At 44.9% G+C, this 15,161-nt stretch overlaps 1 protein-coding gene across 5 annotated transcripts in view; it reads left to right on the top strand.

Moving 5' to 3' along the window:
• The first annotated feature begins 555 nt into the window (after window positions 1–555).
• The window catches only part of CMTR1 (cap methyltransferase 1), a 30,599-nt gene continuing 15,993 nt past the window's right edge, over window positions 556–15,161 (top strand). For 2 of the 5 annotated variants that reach the window (XM_080616191.1, XM_080616195.1), the window contains exons 1-9: window positions 556–826; window positions 2,757–2,888; window positions 7,497–7,639; window positions 9,989–10,147; window positions 11,614–11,706; window positions 12,456–12,527; window positions 13,165–13,259; window positions 13,364–13,436; window positions 13,642–13,840. In XM_080616191.1, the coding sequence (XP_080472317.1) occupies window positions 790–826; window positions 2,757–2,888; window positions 7,497–7,639; window positions 9,989–10,147; window positions 11,614–11,706; window positions 12,456–12,527; window positions 13,165–13,259; window positions 13,364–13,436; window positions 13,642–13,840 (1,003 nt within the window). In that variant the 5' untranslated portion in view covers window positions 556–789. Of the gene's footprint in view, window positions 953–2,756; window positions 2,889–7,496; window positions 7,640–9,988; window positions 10,148–11,613; window positions 11,707–12,455; window positions 12,528–13,164; window positions 13,260–13,363; window positions 13,437–13,641; window positions 13,841–15,161 lie in introns of all 5 variants that reach the window. The other 3 variants (XM_080616192.1, XM_080616194.1, XM_080616193.1) reach the window with 3 other exon arrangements.

The raw sequence follows: 15,161 nt of genomic DNA, 5'->3' as shown, positions 1-15,161 counted from the left end.
TGGGACTAATGTCGTTTCCAGCGGGCAGGGAAGGGCAGCGGCCCTGGCCGGGATCGGGGCGTGCTGCTTGCAGTCATTGCTATGGTGCTGGTTAGGCAAGTCTCCTTCAGAAGTCTGAAGTCAGAAACCCCTGTTTTTCGTAGAAAGCGCTGCTTTTCAGTCAGTGGCTGAATTACACGGGCCTTGACACACTTAACACATTTTTACGTGTAGATTTTGTGACTCTATGCTATTTCACATAGAACTCCAATATTTTTCACCCCTACCTCGCCTCCATCGGGAATGACCAAGGCCTCCGGCTACCGCTTTCCCAGAGGGCCGGGCCCTGCCTACGGACAGGGCAGAGCGGGTGGCCCAGGTGCCGCGGCGGATGGGTCGGCAGTGCAGGCCGCCATGCCCTGGCGCCGCCGGCGTTGCCTAGTGACCCCAGGGGTCCTTGCAGAGGGTTTGAGGCTGCCCGCTGTGCGCCTGCGGGGACGGGCCCACCCCCTTGGTGCCGGCGCAGACAGTGCGTCACTGTCGCGCGCCGCCGGTCTGGGGAGGACCCGCCGGGGAAGGGGGCGGTGCTCAGCGGCGTCTCCAGACGGGGAGTAGAAACCGACGGTGGTGGAGGAGGGGCTGGCCGCCAGGACTGCGGGAGACGGGGCCACCGCCTCCTCTGCATCCGTGAGTGCCCCGCACCAGCAGCGTGCCGCCTGCCCTCGGCTCAGGTGATCGCGGCTCGGCGCCGGTACTGGCGGGCTGCGGGAACCCCTGCCCCGGACCTGTGGGACGGCTGGTGCGGCGCGAATGGGGACTGGCAGAGGGGCGGCCGCGGGCTCAGCAGGTGGTGCCCCGGGGATGGGCGTCCCTCCCGGCTGCGTGTGTGCGGAAGGAGCGGGTGTCGGTCACCGGGAAGGTGGTTTCGCATGGTTTGAAATGTAGCGGGAAATCGTGCCCTAAGGGACTCTTGGTAAGGCGAGGAGGTAGATATGCCTAGAGGTGGCTAGGAGCGGTGTGAGCCCCCAGTGCGATCGCATCGTCAGAGATGCTTTCGGGAGAAACAGGAAGTGGCTTCCGGTTTGTTACAGATAAATAAGGAAAAAAAACCCCACCAAACCCCTAAGCCTCTAAATTGACATAAGAGCAAGGAAATGTGAGTTGGTGTAAAAGATCTGCTGATGGAAGGGAAAAGGTTTCTTGGCCACAGTGGGATGATTTCGCAGTTGGAGTTCTGGGGGTGAATAGAGGAGCTGGTTTTAAGCTGCCCTGTCTGTGTTTTTGAAAAAAGTTTGATAACAGAGGTATAAAAAAATCAGCGAACTGGGGTGTCTCTTCTAGCCCAGCGTTTCTATGTAGAAAAATAAACATCAGTAGGATTTTATTGCTTTTTATTGATACCAGGGAGGTTTAGCCAGTGTTCTAAGCATGTGCACCTGTTAATTTTCACCTGCTTTCCTATTCCTTGTTTCTTGTCCTTTGCAGGCCTTCCCAGCTAACTTCTGTTAACTCTGTCTTGAGTGCTGTTCCTTTCTATGGGTTTATGCAGTTTATCAGCCGCAGCCAGAAGCTTGATATCTTGCCAGTGATTCCTGGTCAAAATACAAACACCCCCCACCTTGAGCACATGTATTTAATAGAATTCTGTTAGAAGTCACTGTACAAAAGTTCACAGAATGGTTTGGGTTGGAAGGGACCTTAAAGTTCATCCAGTTCCAACCTGCCTGTACAGGCAGGGACACCTTTCACTAGAGCAGGTTGTTCCAAGCGCCGTCCAGCCTGGCCTTGAACACTGCCAGGGATGGGGCTTCTCTGGGCAACCTGTGCCAGTGTCTCACCACCCTCATGGGTAGAATGTCTTCCTAATGTCCAGTCTAAATCTGCTCTCTTCCAGTTTAAAGCGGTTCCCTCTTGTTCTATCATTACTTGCACTTGTAAAACGTTTGTCTCCAGTTTTCTTGTAGGTCCCCTTTAGATACTGAAAGACTGTTATAAGGTCTCTCTGGAGCCTTTTGTTCTTCAGGCTGAACAAGCCCAACTCTCTCAGCCTGTCTCCATAGCTGAGGTGCTCCAGCCCCAGATCATCCTCACACCCCTCCCCTGGACTTGCTTCAGCAGGTCCATGTCCCGCTTGTGTTGGGGCTCCAGAGCTGAACGCAGGACTGCAAGTGGGGTCTCAGGCGAGCAGAGTAGAGGGGCAGAAACTTCTCTCAACCTGCTGGATATGCTCCTTTTGATGCAGCCCAGCATATGGTTGGCTTTCTGGGCACACTGCAAATTCTTTTATTGATTAACATTTGCAGAGGTGGGCTCAGAGGTGTTCTGAGTCTCTGCTGAGAAACTGGTTCCACTTTGCACATTCTCCATTAGATTGTCTTTATTTCCTCTTTGCATGTGTGTGGTTGGATAAAATTATTTTTGATTTATTACTAGAAACCAACTATCATATATTTAAGTTATCAAAGTGCTAATAACATCTGAGTTATCTTCATCTGCTAGCATTTAATGGTAAGTAGTTGGTAGAAATTATTTGAAATTTAAGTCATCAGTAATAGAGAAGCTTCTGCATAGATTTCCTGTTTGTTTAGCTTAGGCTAGCAATTAAAAAAGGTAAGTTCAAAAGATCCCAATACCTTTACATAAAGGAAACTACAGTTGAGAAGCATGATACTGTCCATGGAACGATCTGTGCCACCATGCTGCTGTGCATTACCCTTCAGCCTGCAGCAGAAAGTTAATTTGCTTAATGTTTACTAAGTGTGTTTATCTTCTTTCAGTGAAAATGAAGAGAAGGACAGAACCTGAATTTAGCAGCCCCCAAAAGAAGCAGAAGAAGATAGAAGACTTGGGATTAACCCTCAGTTCTACTTCAGATGATGAAACTCAATGTAGTAATCATACTACTCAAGGTAAGGCTGGAGGTAAGGTATAGTCTGCTGCTGGTAATCTAAATAATAAGTGGGAATTGAACCAATGTCTCCTAAATCCTAACTGATAGCCTTCAGGGGCATACTTTCTTTAGGGGAAAACTAGATTATTGCTGTTTACAACCTTGGATTGGTGTGATTTTTTTTCTTTTTTTTTTTTTTTTAAATAAGCTTTTTTTTTAAAAAAACCCAACAAACAAACAAAACCGCAACAACTCTCATGTAAACAGTTTGGCCTGGGAACTGCATGAATTCAGAAATAGAAAGTAGAACATTAGGAAGGTGACAGTGCATGGTCCAAAGCAGTAAAAGTTCTTGTAATATATGAGCAGCATTAATCTCTTCAGTCCCAGCAGTTACTTCCCTTTTGGAAACTTTCAGTAATGAGGAGCTGTGGGTGTTGTGCCATGAAGAAACATTATAATCTCTCATTGTTTAAAAAATAAAAATTAGTAATCTTCCCCATCTGCAGAAATGTGATACATTGAGATGAATGCAAAGGACAGGTTGACTGGGACTCCTGCACTGTAGCACCATTGCTTTTGCTGGCTCAGTGTGGTTTGGGGTGGGAGTTATGAGAGCTCACAGGTGTTTGGTTTCAGAAAGAAAAAGTAGGCAATTCATTTACTTAAGCTGGAGTGTGCTTTCTCACCTGGAGCTTGGGGTATGCCAAAGATGGGGCAAGTACCCTACACAGTTGGTGTTGCTGTTGCAGAGTGCTTTAAACTCTCTCAGGATGGTACTTCAGGTTGCCTCATGGTCATGCCTGCTACTTCTGAGTCTTGGGATTTCCAGTGATCATAAAGTGTTAATGAGAAAGGGCCTGAACATATAAAGAAGCCTTCATCTTATGAAAATGGAAGGGGATGTGTATGGGAGATGAGTTTGGGAGTAGTCATAGTGACAGGGTGTGTGTGGTGCTCTATCAAGGCTGGAGGTGAGTGAGGAAGTGAGAGGTGTGGGGTGTGAGAGCTGGGGTAAGGAATGCTGTGTGAACTCTGGGCTGAGCTAAAAAATTCAAACCAGTATTTTTTCTTTTTCACCCTTTTGATTACTGAGTTCATATGGGGTCAAATAGTCTGTGAGTCTTAATGTTTAAGAAACAATTGATACAGTTCAAGTACAACATTTTAGATAGGGTTGTTTAGTAGTCTGTTACACCCATTGTGGTTTCTGATGAAAGGAAGAAGGTTGGGTTAGAGAAGTGATTTAAAGTCTGATCTCAGCTGGGCATGGCCTAGCTAGCGTTAAAAGCAAGGAGAATTGTTATTTATGTAGTGGGTATTGTGTTTGAGGCACATCATGAGCCTCTGGAAGACACAGCTCAAAAGCAGGCAGCAAAGTTAGTTGAAACCATGTATTGAAGAAGCAGAAAGCAGTAACTGACCCTAAAGCAAAAACTTTTGTGATCCTGTTGATTTTGAAAAACTTTGTGAAGGAAAGAGAAATGTAGCTTGTGTGACAGACATTTGAAAATCAGGATGGAATTGGGTACAGAGCGAGCTTCGTTGTTTGTTGTCTATGAAGGCTTTCTTTGCTTGCATGAGTTTCAGGTGAATTTCAGGTGACAAAAGCTTATTTTGAATGCCTGCTGTGTGTGGTGGCACGCAGTGCCTTGATTGGACCACTGGCTTGATTAACTTCTTTTTCAAACCTTTGTCTCTGTCACGGTATTTTTAAACTAGATAGGTGCCTTCTAATGTTGTCTTTCACTTGGGTTTGTATGCCTCAGGAAACTCTAGAGGTGAAAAACTGTCTTGTTTACTGTAGTGAACTTGTGGATCTTTGCTACTGGGGTATGTAGTGGAGTCAGACTGAAGTTTAATATGGGGACTAAGGCATTCAACTCTTCTTCCTGCAGTATTGACCATTTGGTAAATGCTGTGTACTTGATGTGGATTTTTGGTTAAGTTAGGGATGTGTTTACACCTGTAGTTAGGTGAGAAAATCCAGTGTGTTTTATCAAGGTGTCAGTAATTGTCATTATTCGTGGGAGAGGATCTCTGTGGACTTTCTCAACTCCTCAAGGCCATTGCGAAGGTTAGGCACACTGCAGTGTGCTATCATGGTGAGGCTGTGGGCTGCTTTTCTGCTGTAATGGGATTTGCCCAGCCCTCTGTGGGACCTGGAGTCCATTGGCTCACAGAGGTTTTGTGTGTGCCTGAAACAGAGGGGCAGATAACCAGGTGTTACAGTATCACAGTATGTTAGAGATTGGAAGGGACCTCAAAAGATCATCTAGTCCAATCCCCCTGCCGGAGCAGGAACACCTAGATAAGGTTACACAGGAATGTGTCCAGGCGGGTTTTGAATGTCTCCAGAGAAGGAGACTCCACAACCCCCCTGGGCAGCCTGTTCCAGTGTTCCGTCACCCTCACTGAGAAGAAGTTTCTTCTCAAGTTTAAGTGGAACCTCTTGTGTTCCAGTTTGTACCCATTACCCCTTGTCCTATCATTGTTTGCCACCGAGAAGAGCCTGGCTCCATCCTCGTGACACTCCCCCTTTATATATTTATATACACTAATAAGGTCCCCTCTCAGTCTCCTCTTCTCCAAACTATAGAGACCCAGCTCCCTCAGCCTTTCCTCATAAGGGAGATGCTCCACTCCCTTAATCATCTTAGTTGCCCTGCGCTGGACTCTCTCCAGCAGGTCCCTGTCCTTCTTGAACTGAGGGGCCCAGAACTGGACACAATATTCCAGATGTGGTCTCACCAGGGCAGAGTAGAGGGGAAGGAGGACCTCTCTCGACCTACTGACCACCCCCCTTCTAATACACCCCAGGATGCCATTGGCCTTCCCGGCCACAAGGGCACAGCGTTGGCTCATGGTCATCCTGCCATCCACTAGGACCCCCAGGTCCCTCTCCCCTACACTACTCTCTAACAGGTCGTTCCCCAACCTATACTGGAACCTGGGGTTGTTCCTGCCCAGATGCAGGACTCTACACTTTCCCTTGTTATATTTCATCAAGTTACTCCCTGCCCAACTCTCCAGCCTGTCCAGGTCTCGCTGGATGGCAGCACAGCCTTCTGGCGTGTCAGCCACTCCTCCCAGCTTAGTGTCATCAGCAAACTTGCTGACAGTACACTCAATTCCCTCATCTAAATCATTGATGAATATATTAAATAATACTGGTCCCAGTACTGACCCTTGAGGCACTCCACTAGATACAGGCCTCCAACTGGACTCCGCTCCATAGACTACAACTCTCTGGCTTCTGTCCTTCAGCCAGTTTGCAGTCCACCTCACTACCTGATCATCCAGGCCACACTTCCTCAATTTAGCTATGAGGATGCTGTGGGAGACTGTGTCAAATGCTTTGCTGAAGTCAAGGTAGACCACATCCACCGCTCTGCCATCATCCATCCACAATGTTATTTCCTCATAAAAGGCTATGAGGTTGGTCAAGCATGACTTCCCCTTGGTAAAGCCATGTTGACTGCCCCTCATAACCCTCTTATCCTTGACATGCCTTAAGATGGCACCAAGGATAAGGTGTTCCATCACTTTCCCAGGGATGGAGGTGAGGCTGACCGTTCTATAGTTAACCGGGTCCTCCTTGCCCTTTTTGAAGACTGGAGTGACATTTGCTTTCCTCCAGTCCTCAGGCACCTCTCCCGTTTCCCAAGACTTGGTAAAGATGATGGAGAGTGGTCTAGCAATGACTTCCACCAGTTCCCTCAGCACCCGCGGGTGCATCCCGTCTGGACCCATGGATTTATGGATGTCCAGATTGCTCAACTGGTCTCTAGCCCATTCCTCATCGACTAAGGCAAACTGCTCCAGTGACCTGACTTCATCTGAGGTCTCAGGAGTACAGGGCTCTTCAGGACTGCCTCCGGCAGAGTAGCCAGAGACAAAGAAGGCATTCAATAACTCTGCCATCTCTGTATCTTCTGTCACCAGGGCACCCATCCCATTCACCAGTGGCCTACCTTGCCTCTGGTGTTAGTTTTATCAGCTATGTATTTGAAAAAGCTCTTTCTGCTGTCCTTGACCCCTCTGGCCAGATTTAATTCTAAGGAGGCCTTAGCCATCCTAGCTGCCTTCCTACATCCTCTAGCAACAGCCTTATATTCCTCCCAAGTGGCCAGCCCCTCCTTCCATGACCTGTAAACTCTCCTCTTCCACTTGAGCATACCCAGCAGTTCCCTATTTAGCCACGCAGGTCTCCTGGTCCTCTTCCTTGACTTCCTACGTGTCGGGATGCTCAGCTCTTGAGCTTGGAATAAGCAATTCTTGAATGCCAACCAACTATCTTGGGCCCCTTTACCTTCAAGCAGCTTTGCCCATGGGATTTCCCCTAGCAATTGCTTGAGAAGGCCAAAGTTTGCCCTGCTGAAGTCCAGGGTTGCAATTCTACTTGCTATTGTACTGGTCCTACCACACAAGATCCTGAATTCCACCATCTCGTGGTCGCTGTTGGTTCTACATAGCACATTTGACATACTGAAGTGTCCTCTCTATGTGTGTTTCGAGAGGATTTAATAAGTCACACTGTATAGTTCTTAATATGATTAATGAAATGTCTTTCTTCCATTTTCATACTTAGTTTTCTCACTTTTTTTTTTTTAATGTTTGTTTTCAGAGTCTTCCAGTAGCAGCAGTGGATCTGAGAGTGAGAACGATGAAAAAAGACCAGTATTCAGCAATGAGTTCAAACAAGACTCTCTTGTGGAGGGTACTTCATCTCGCTACTCAATGTATAACAGTGTCTCCCAAAAGCTCATGGTAAGTCAAAATAGTTTTAGACCAAACTCTTAGGATCTGATGAGAGCAGAGTGAAAAGAGCAGTCTGTTTTAAAAGCTTTTTGATTCTGATTTTGATCCTCCTTGTATCAGGGTTCTCTGCTGCTTTGTGCCAGCTGCTGAGCAGTTGGGGGAGTCTGGGAGAGCTTGGCTGAAGGGGATCTGCTAAGAAATAGTTGATTCACGTCCAAGGCCTGGGAACAGGGAGGTGAATGTGAAAGGGAGGGCCTCTGTGTCAGGCAGCTTGCTAAACTTGGAAAAAAGAGTCCTACCATGTTATTTTGCAATGTTTGTATTAGCAAATGCCTTGTGAGAAATGCCTTAACAAAGTCTGTGATTGACACTAATTTGTTTGGTCTTGGAGGCTGGCTGGCATACCCTTGTAGAATTACTACCTTAATTATTATGGTATTCCAAGTGGTGCCACTCTGCTTTATGTAGGGCCAGAAATTTCTTGGGAAGGCAGGGAACTGTGAACGATGGCAGCTGTGACAACTGAACTTTAAAGGTGGTCATTTGAACTGCACCGTGTTAGTATGGGGAATAAAGAACTTTTAGGAAGTTCTAAGAAAATGGTTGAATGTGTCATGGTAGTCCCAAATTTAGCAACTTGTTCCTGAGTTGAAAGGCAATAGTAGGCTGTAGAAAAGAGGAGCCTTTTCCGGCACATGCTGTTACAGTTATTTCCTGATATAAACTTTGTCACTGTGGTATCACAAGTATCTTGTAATCCTGAAAGAATTTCTATTCTTGATAACAGAAACAAAAATGTTATTTCCGAGGGCAGCAGAGAAGATGAGATGTATAGTTGTGTATTACTTGAAATAAACAGGAGGCTTGAGACTCGTCTGGCGACTGAATTTGGGTCTCTCTTTGTTCTGTGCTGGTGCCATACTCACAGGAGCAGGGGTCAGCAATCTTTCCAAGATGGTAGGCCTGCTTGTGCCTGCCATTGCCAAGTTAGAAGTTCAGTCGTCTGCTAGAAGCTGGGAAGTGCTAGCTGTTGCTAGGAGTGGAAACGGAGATACTGCCTTTGAAGGAGTGGAATGCTGCTGACCAGCAGGATTATATCTCTACATGAAAAAAAGAACTTTTCTTGCTCACATCAAAACTCAATGGGATCCAGAGCCTGAGAGCTGCTGATTGTGCCTCTGCAGATCAATCCTGTTGCAGATCTTTCAGAATCTGTCCATGTGCATTTTTGGCACTGGGCTACAGTGTGCTGATTCTAGCAAAAGACTATCTTTCACTTGGAAAGTTCTCTCTGAGCCAGTTAGGATGTATCCTTTCAGTTGCCACCATGCAGGAGCTTTTGTTACTGGGTTCAGGAGGCTTTTGTTTGTAAGGCCTCATAAATGTGAACGTAAAGATTGGTGTGATATCAAGTCTGGTTGAATGATGTGGTAGCATTAGGTATGTAAAAAGAAAACAGTCCTTGATTACTAGATGTGCAATATTCTGTCCTCACAAAACCTGTGTGTAACAGGCTAGGTGGCTGTCACATTTGGTGTACGTGCTTCAAGGTCCGTTTTAGAGCCAGGCAGAAAAGGCAATGGAAAAACACCATGTACCTTTGTATAAAACCTGTCAGATGTTCTTGTGTGGCTTGTCGTACAGACTGGTAATAAACAATGTTTTTGTTGCTTCTAACAGGAAGGACTATATGAATAACATTAATTCAAGGTGGATCTTAGGGATTAAGTCTTTTATTTACTTATTGTCTTATAGGTGCATAGTAGAGGGAGTGAAATTGATTGCATTCATGCTTTTGTTGTTGTTCTCTTGTTGCTAAAATTTATGAGGAGAAAAGCCTGAGAAACTAGCAGTTAATGAACATACTTCTTTTAACTTAAGAGATGGGAATGTGTCTTGCATTCCTCTGTGAGTTTTAGGTGAAGTTTTAACTGATGCTTGAAATATATGTGAGTGCATGTTCACAACCAAGAATATCATCACAACATGAATTTTTTCGTGTACCAGCATCTTCTGTTTTATGAACCTTCTGTGCTTATTGAACACTGCTGTGAATGGCTCCAGGCTCCTCACTACTTCTCCCTCTGAGCAAGCAGTCCTCTTCAAGGACTTAGAGGTTATTGAATCTTTTGTAGTTTGCTGTCATCTCAAACATTATTCTTCATCTCTAATTTTCTCGTGTGAAAGTGAAGTTAACTCAATATTAAGTTCTAAAACCACAACTGAGATTAAAAATGCTTAATGCCTTCAAGTCATTTTAGGGTGATATGCCATTTTCCCTGCTATGTTTTGACGTCAGTACTAGTACATAAACTCAAGTGCACTTGCCTGAGTGTGCTCCCTTTGCTTTCTTTACAGGCCAAGATGGGCTTCCGGGAAGGAGAAGGTCTGGGAAAATATGGCCAAGGCAGGAAGGATATTGTTGAGGCCTCCAACCAGAAGGGAAGGAGAGGCTTTGGGCTGACTCTGAAAGGATTTGATGGGGAGCTCAATATTGATTGGCAGGATGAGCCAGAGGTAAGTACTTCATGTTTTGAGTCCCTTTTCTGTTGCTGTGTTTAGGATTTCCCTTCTAGGGATGATGTTCAGTGTTGTCTGGTACAACTGGCTACCATTAAGTAGCTCCTGTGGGTAGACCCAGGCCTTATTTTGTCCCAGAACAGCATGGCGAAACTTATTCTGTATCACGTGTTAATGTTCTGGCACAAAACTAGTTTCAGATGGATTGTTGCTGTGGTCTGTAGGATTTATGTCTGAGTGTGGAGTAGTGAATGTGATTGGTAAACCCTAAAGAGCTTGAAAGCAAATCTAATTTTTATTTGTATATAATTTTTCATGCCTGTGTAGGTGACTTAAAAAAGTATTTTCTCTGTTTAATAGTCCCAAATAAAATGCTCAGATGTTTTGTTTCTGTGTCTTGTCAAGCTTTTAACAGGAAAGAACATTGGGAAATAGAAATCACGGAATTATAGAATGGTTTGGGTTGGAAGGGACTTTAAAGGTCATTCAGTTACAACCTGCCTGCTATGGGCAGGGACACCTTCCACTAGACCAGGTTGTTCAAGGTCCTGTCCAGCCTGTTCTTGAGCAGTGCCAGGGATGGGGCATTCACAGCTTCCTGGGGCAACCTGTGCCAGTGCCTCACCATCCTTACAGTGAAAAATTTCTTCCTGATATCTAATCTAAATGTCCCTCTTTCAGTTTAAAACCATTCCCCCTTGTATAAAGTCACTCTCCAAATTTCTTGTAGTCCCCCTTTAAGGACTGGAAGGACAGTAACCTGGAAGGTCCTAGCCATTGTTAGTCGAGGGCAGCATCACTTGTCCAGTTGTATATGGTGCATGTTATAGTACTTCACTCTCCAGTCTTTGAATTGTTTTCAGTAGTTGAAAATAATATCGGAGATTATTCCTTGAGAACCAGGAATCTGAGACCTGTTCTGTAGGCTCATTGGTTTAGGTCTCATTCTCCAGTGTGTTTCTACAGCTCAAAGCAGTTAACTGTTCTGTATGATTAACCCTTGTGGATGATACTACTATAATAAATATAAGATCAGTAGATCTTAGCAGCCTCTCTTTGTGGAGAAGTAGCATCGCTTCAATTTTAACTGCAGAAAAAATTCCTTTCTGACATCATAGAAGTGTTTTAAGCCTGTATTTTTTTTTCTAACTCTCTCTTCTGCAGTGTTTCTAAAACGCACCTTAGGATCCTTCTGTAGGCTTTTGCTTTGTCTCGATTATCAGACTCTAATGAGAGGAGAGTGGTGTGGGGAGGTTTGTGTTTGAGTTTTATTTAGTTAAAAAAAAAAATAAATCCAAACAAATAGTATTTTAGAGTAGGAGAAAAAGAACTGTATGTTTGGCCCCAAAGTCATGGCATAACACCTTACGCTAGGCTTGGGAGGCAAACTTTCAGGGAGCAATTAGTTGTTATATTTTGCTAGCAAAAACATCTTTGGCTCTTCCTATGTCTTGCATTTGCAGCCTAGTGCCTACGAGGAGGTAGACTGGTGCCTCGAGTGTACCACGGAAATCCCTGATGCCCAGGAGCTGAAGGAGTGGATGACCGTGGGGAAGGTAATTTTTTACATCTCAGTACTTACCAGCCCAAGACAACACAGGACTGCTCAGCCTGAAACAATTGCCTTGTCAGAGAGTTGTAGAACAACCTAGACTGGAGGGAACCTCTGGAGATTGCTGGTGCAGTTTCCTGCTTAAAACAGGTTCAACTACATCAAATTGCTCAAGGCTTTGTTAGCGTTTTGAGTATGACTAAGGATGGATGTTTCACAACCTGTTCATCTGTTTCAGTGTTTGATAACCCAGTTGACGAAAGAAAATTTCTGTGTGGCTAATGGGCATCTTTTTTTGTGTGCAGATTGTGTCCATTGTTTCTTTTCCTATTGCTGTTCATTTCTGAGAATCTAGATCAAGCTTCTGTGTTTCCTGCCTTAGGTGCTTGTAGACAGTAGTGGGATGTCCCTTTCTCCATTCTGAACAAATTGTTCTCTCAGCCTCTCCTCATACACCAGGTGCTTCTGCACCCTTGTTGTCCTGGTGGCCCTTTTGCTGAGCTTATTCCAGTATATGTCTTGTGCTGGGGTGGGGTGTGTGCTGAACTGGATGCAGTATTCCACATGTATTCTCAAGATGCCTAACAGGGAAGAATAATTCCTCAGCCTGCTGGCTATGCTTTTGCTAATATAGCCTATTATGTGTTTGGCAGCCTTCATCCATTACTGGCACATGTTGCATTCTGAAATGATATTCTGAAATGCATTCTGATATCTTTGCTAATTGTTATCTGTGTTCTTATCCTGTTCCAGAGGAAGATGGTGATTGAAGATGAAACAGAGTTCTGTAGTGAAGAGCTTTTACATAATGTCCTGCAGTGCAAGGTGAGTCCCTTCCTTTAGAGGTGAACTGAAAGTTTGGAGAAGTAAGTGAAATATTGAAAAGGATTGAGTAGCTTAGGTGATTGACAAGACCTCAGAACGTTCTCTTTCACCTCCATGCCATTGGTATTACCTAGCGTCCTGGCTGTTACTGTCTGTTCAGAAACCTGATTTGCACCTTGGCCTTCAAATTGATGAATAAAAAGAGTCTCCTTTTCTTAATTGAACTGAAAGGCTGAAGACTTGAATAAGCTAAGGAAATAAATTCCCTTTTCTTCTGTTGTATGTTCCATCTTCTCTCCTAGATTTTTATCTAAATTGCAGTGGAGTGTGAGTGTGTGTATATGTACAAGAGAAATACCTTAGGCTGGGACTGCTTTTAAGGTGGCTGACCACATTGTCAGGCTCTGGAACTATCAGTATAGAATTCTTCAGTGTCACTAAATTTGCTTAAGAACTGGGGTGGCTTAGAAGAAGAGTGAGTATCATCATGTGATATTGAAAACCATTCTGTGTCGGTGAACCAAACCCTGTGTGGAGTTTGCTTTTTAAGGAGAGAAGCATGAGGGTAGCAAATGCTCATGCCTACCTATCCTTCAAGCCTGTGTCAAGTCCAGCTCAATTTTGTTTCTGTCTGCAGAGTGTATTTGATGAGCTGGATGGAGAAGAAATGCGTCGAGCCCGAACAAGGTCTAACCCGTATGAGATGATCCGTGGAGTTTTCTTCCTGAACAGGTTTGCAAAACTTCTAGTAGCATAGTCCCTTTCCTGTTTATGTCCACTTTCAGCCATGGGAGTCAAGGTTGAAACTCAATAGATCCTTATGTATGTAATCACAGGGCTGCAATGAAGATGGCAAATATGGACCATGTCTTTGACTACATGTTTACGAACCCGAAGGACTTCCATGGGGTGAGGGCCTTTATTTAACCTTCAAATAGCAATGCCTTCTCAGAATGGGGAAGGTGGGGAGAAAAGAGAATCCTTAGGATACTAGCTGTGAAAACAAGTGCTTGAAAGAGACTTCTCTGACTGAGTAGTGTAGTTCATGGTGTATCTGGTTTGACTGCTGGGAGCTGTTTCTGGGCCAGTAGAATTTCATCACTTTTCTTTGCAGAGGCCTTTGATAAAGGAGCGAGATGCAGAGCTGCTCTACTTTGCTGATGTGTGTGCTGGTCCTGGAGGCTTCTCGGAGTATGTCCTGTGGAGACGGAAGTGGCATGCGAAAGGATTTGGCATGACCTTGAAAGGACCAAATGATTTTAAACTAGAGGACTTCTATTCTGCCTCCAGTGAGCTCTTTGAACCTTATTATGGTATGTAGTGCATCTGTGAGTGTTACCTGATGTTTTTGCTTATGCTGCAGCCTCTATTTCAGGAGTGGGGCTGCTACTGGGATCTAAGGGAAGCCTGTTTGTAGAGAACTGTTTTGCAAGGTAGGATAGGGCTGTCATCTGAGAGAGTTCGGGATTGGTGAGCTTGCATATCAAGTCACATTTCTGCACTTCTTTCAAGTCTGCTCTGGGAATGGGTGTCCCGTTATCATAATTGGTACTTGAGTGCTTTGCTTATCTGAACATTGTAAAGTGCTTTAAGATTACTTGACAGTATTTTTCCCAATTCACTGATGTCACCCTGGAACACAGTGAGATGACTTACCATAGCATCATAGAATGGTTTGGGTTGAAAGGGACCTTAGAGATCGTCTAATTCCAACCCCTTCCCATGGGCAGGGACACTCCCACCAGGCCAGGAGGCTCAAAGCCCCATCCAACCTAGCCTTGAACACTGCCAAGGATGGGACAGCCACAGCTTCTCTGGGCAACCTGTGCCAGGGCTTAATATCCTCATAGTAAAAAGTTTCTTCCTAATGTCTGATCTAAATCTCTCTTTCAGTTTAACACATTTGCCCCTCATCCTATCACTACACTTCCTGATGAAGAGTCCCTCCCTTTCCTGTAGACCTCCTTAAAAAAATACTGGAAGGCTGCTGTTAGGTCTCCCCAGAGGCTTCCTGTCTGAGATAAGCCACCTCAAATCTCTCAGCTTGTCCTCAGAGGGGAGGTGCTCCATTGTCCTGACTTGCCCAAAGGTCTATTAGCAGCACCAGAGATGGAAATCTTGCCTTACTGGCAGTATGCTTCTATATCAGACCTCCCTTGGTCTGCTTTGGTAATTGATTGTGGGCTTTTAGTAAAAATAAATAAACCAGATTTGGGCTAGAGGCTGCATCTGAATCACTGTGGCTAAGTGAGCTTCTCAGTCTGAAGAGGTTTAAGCTAACATGTTTTACTTTGAGACAGACTAAGCAGGCATACACAGATGATTGCTGCATCTCACCTTGTGGATGGTAACTTGTTAAGTGTGGTCATATGTTTGAGCCCTCTTTCTGCATAGCTTCTAGGAAGAGGAAGGGAAACACAGGGATTGCTAATATTCCTGCTTCTTACTTCACATTGTATAAAGGAAATCTGAGTGTGAATGTCTTGTAGAGAAGAGGGTTTGCTTTTCCACTTCTGTGCTTCCCTCCTGCTTCCCTCAACCACTGACTCTTTTTGACTGCTACTTTTTACACCTGACCATGAACTCTCAGAGAATGGTTAGCACTTCAGGATTAGATCTGTTCAAGTGAAGGTT

This window comes from Psittacula echo, assembly GCF_963264785.1.
Source record: "Psittacula echo genome assembly, chromosome: 4".
In the NCBI taxonomy this organism is placed as follows: domain Eukaryota; kingdom Metazoa; phylum Chordata; class Aves; order Psittaciformes; family Psittacidae; genus Psittacula; species Psittacula echo.
This window is presented reverse-complemented; position numbering and strand designations above follow the sequence as displayed.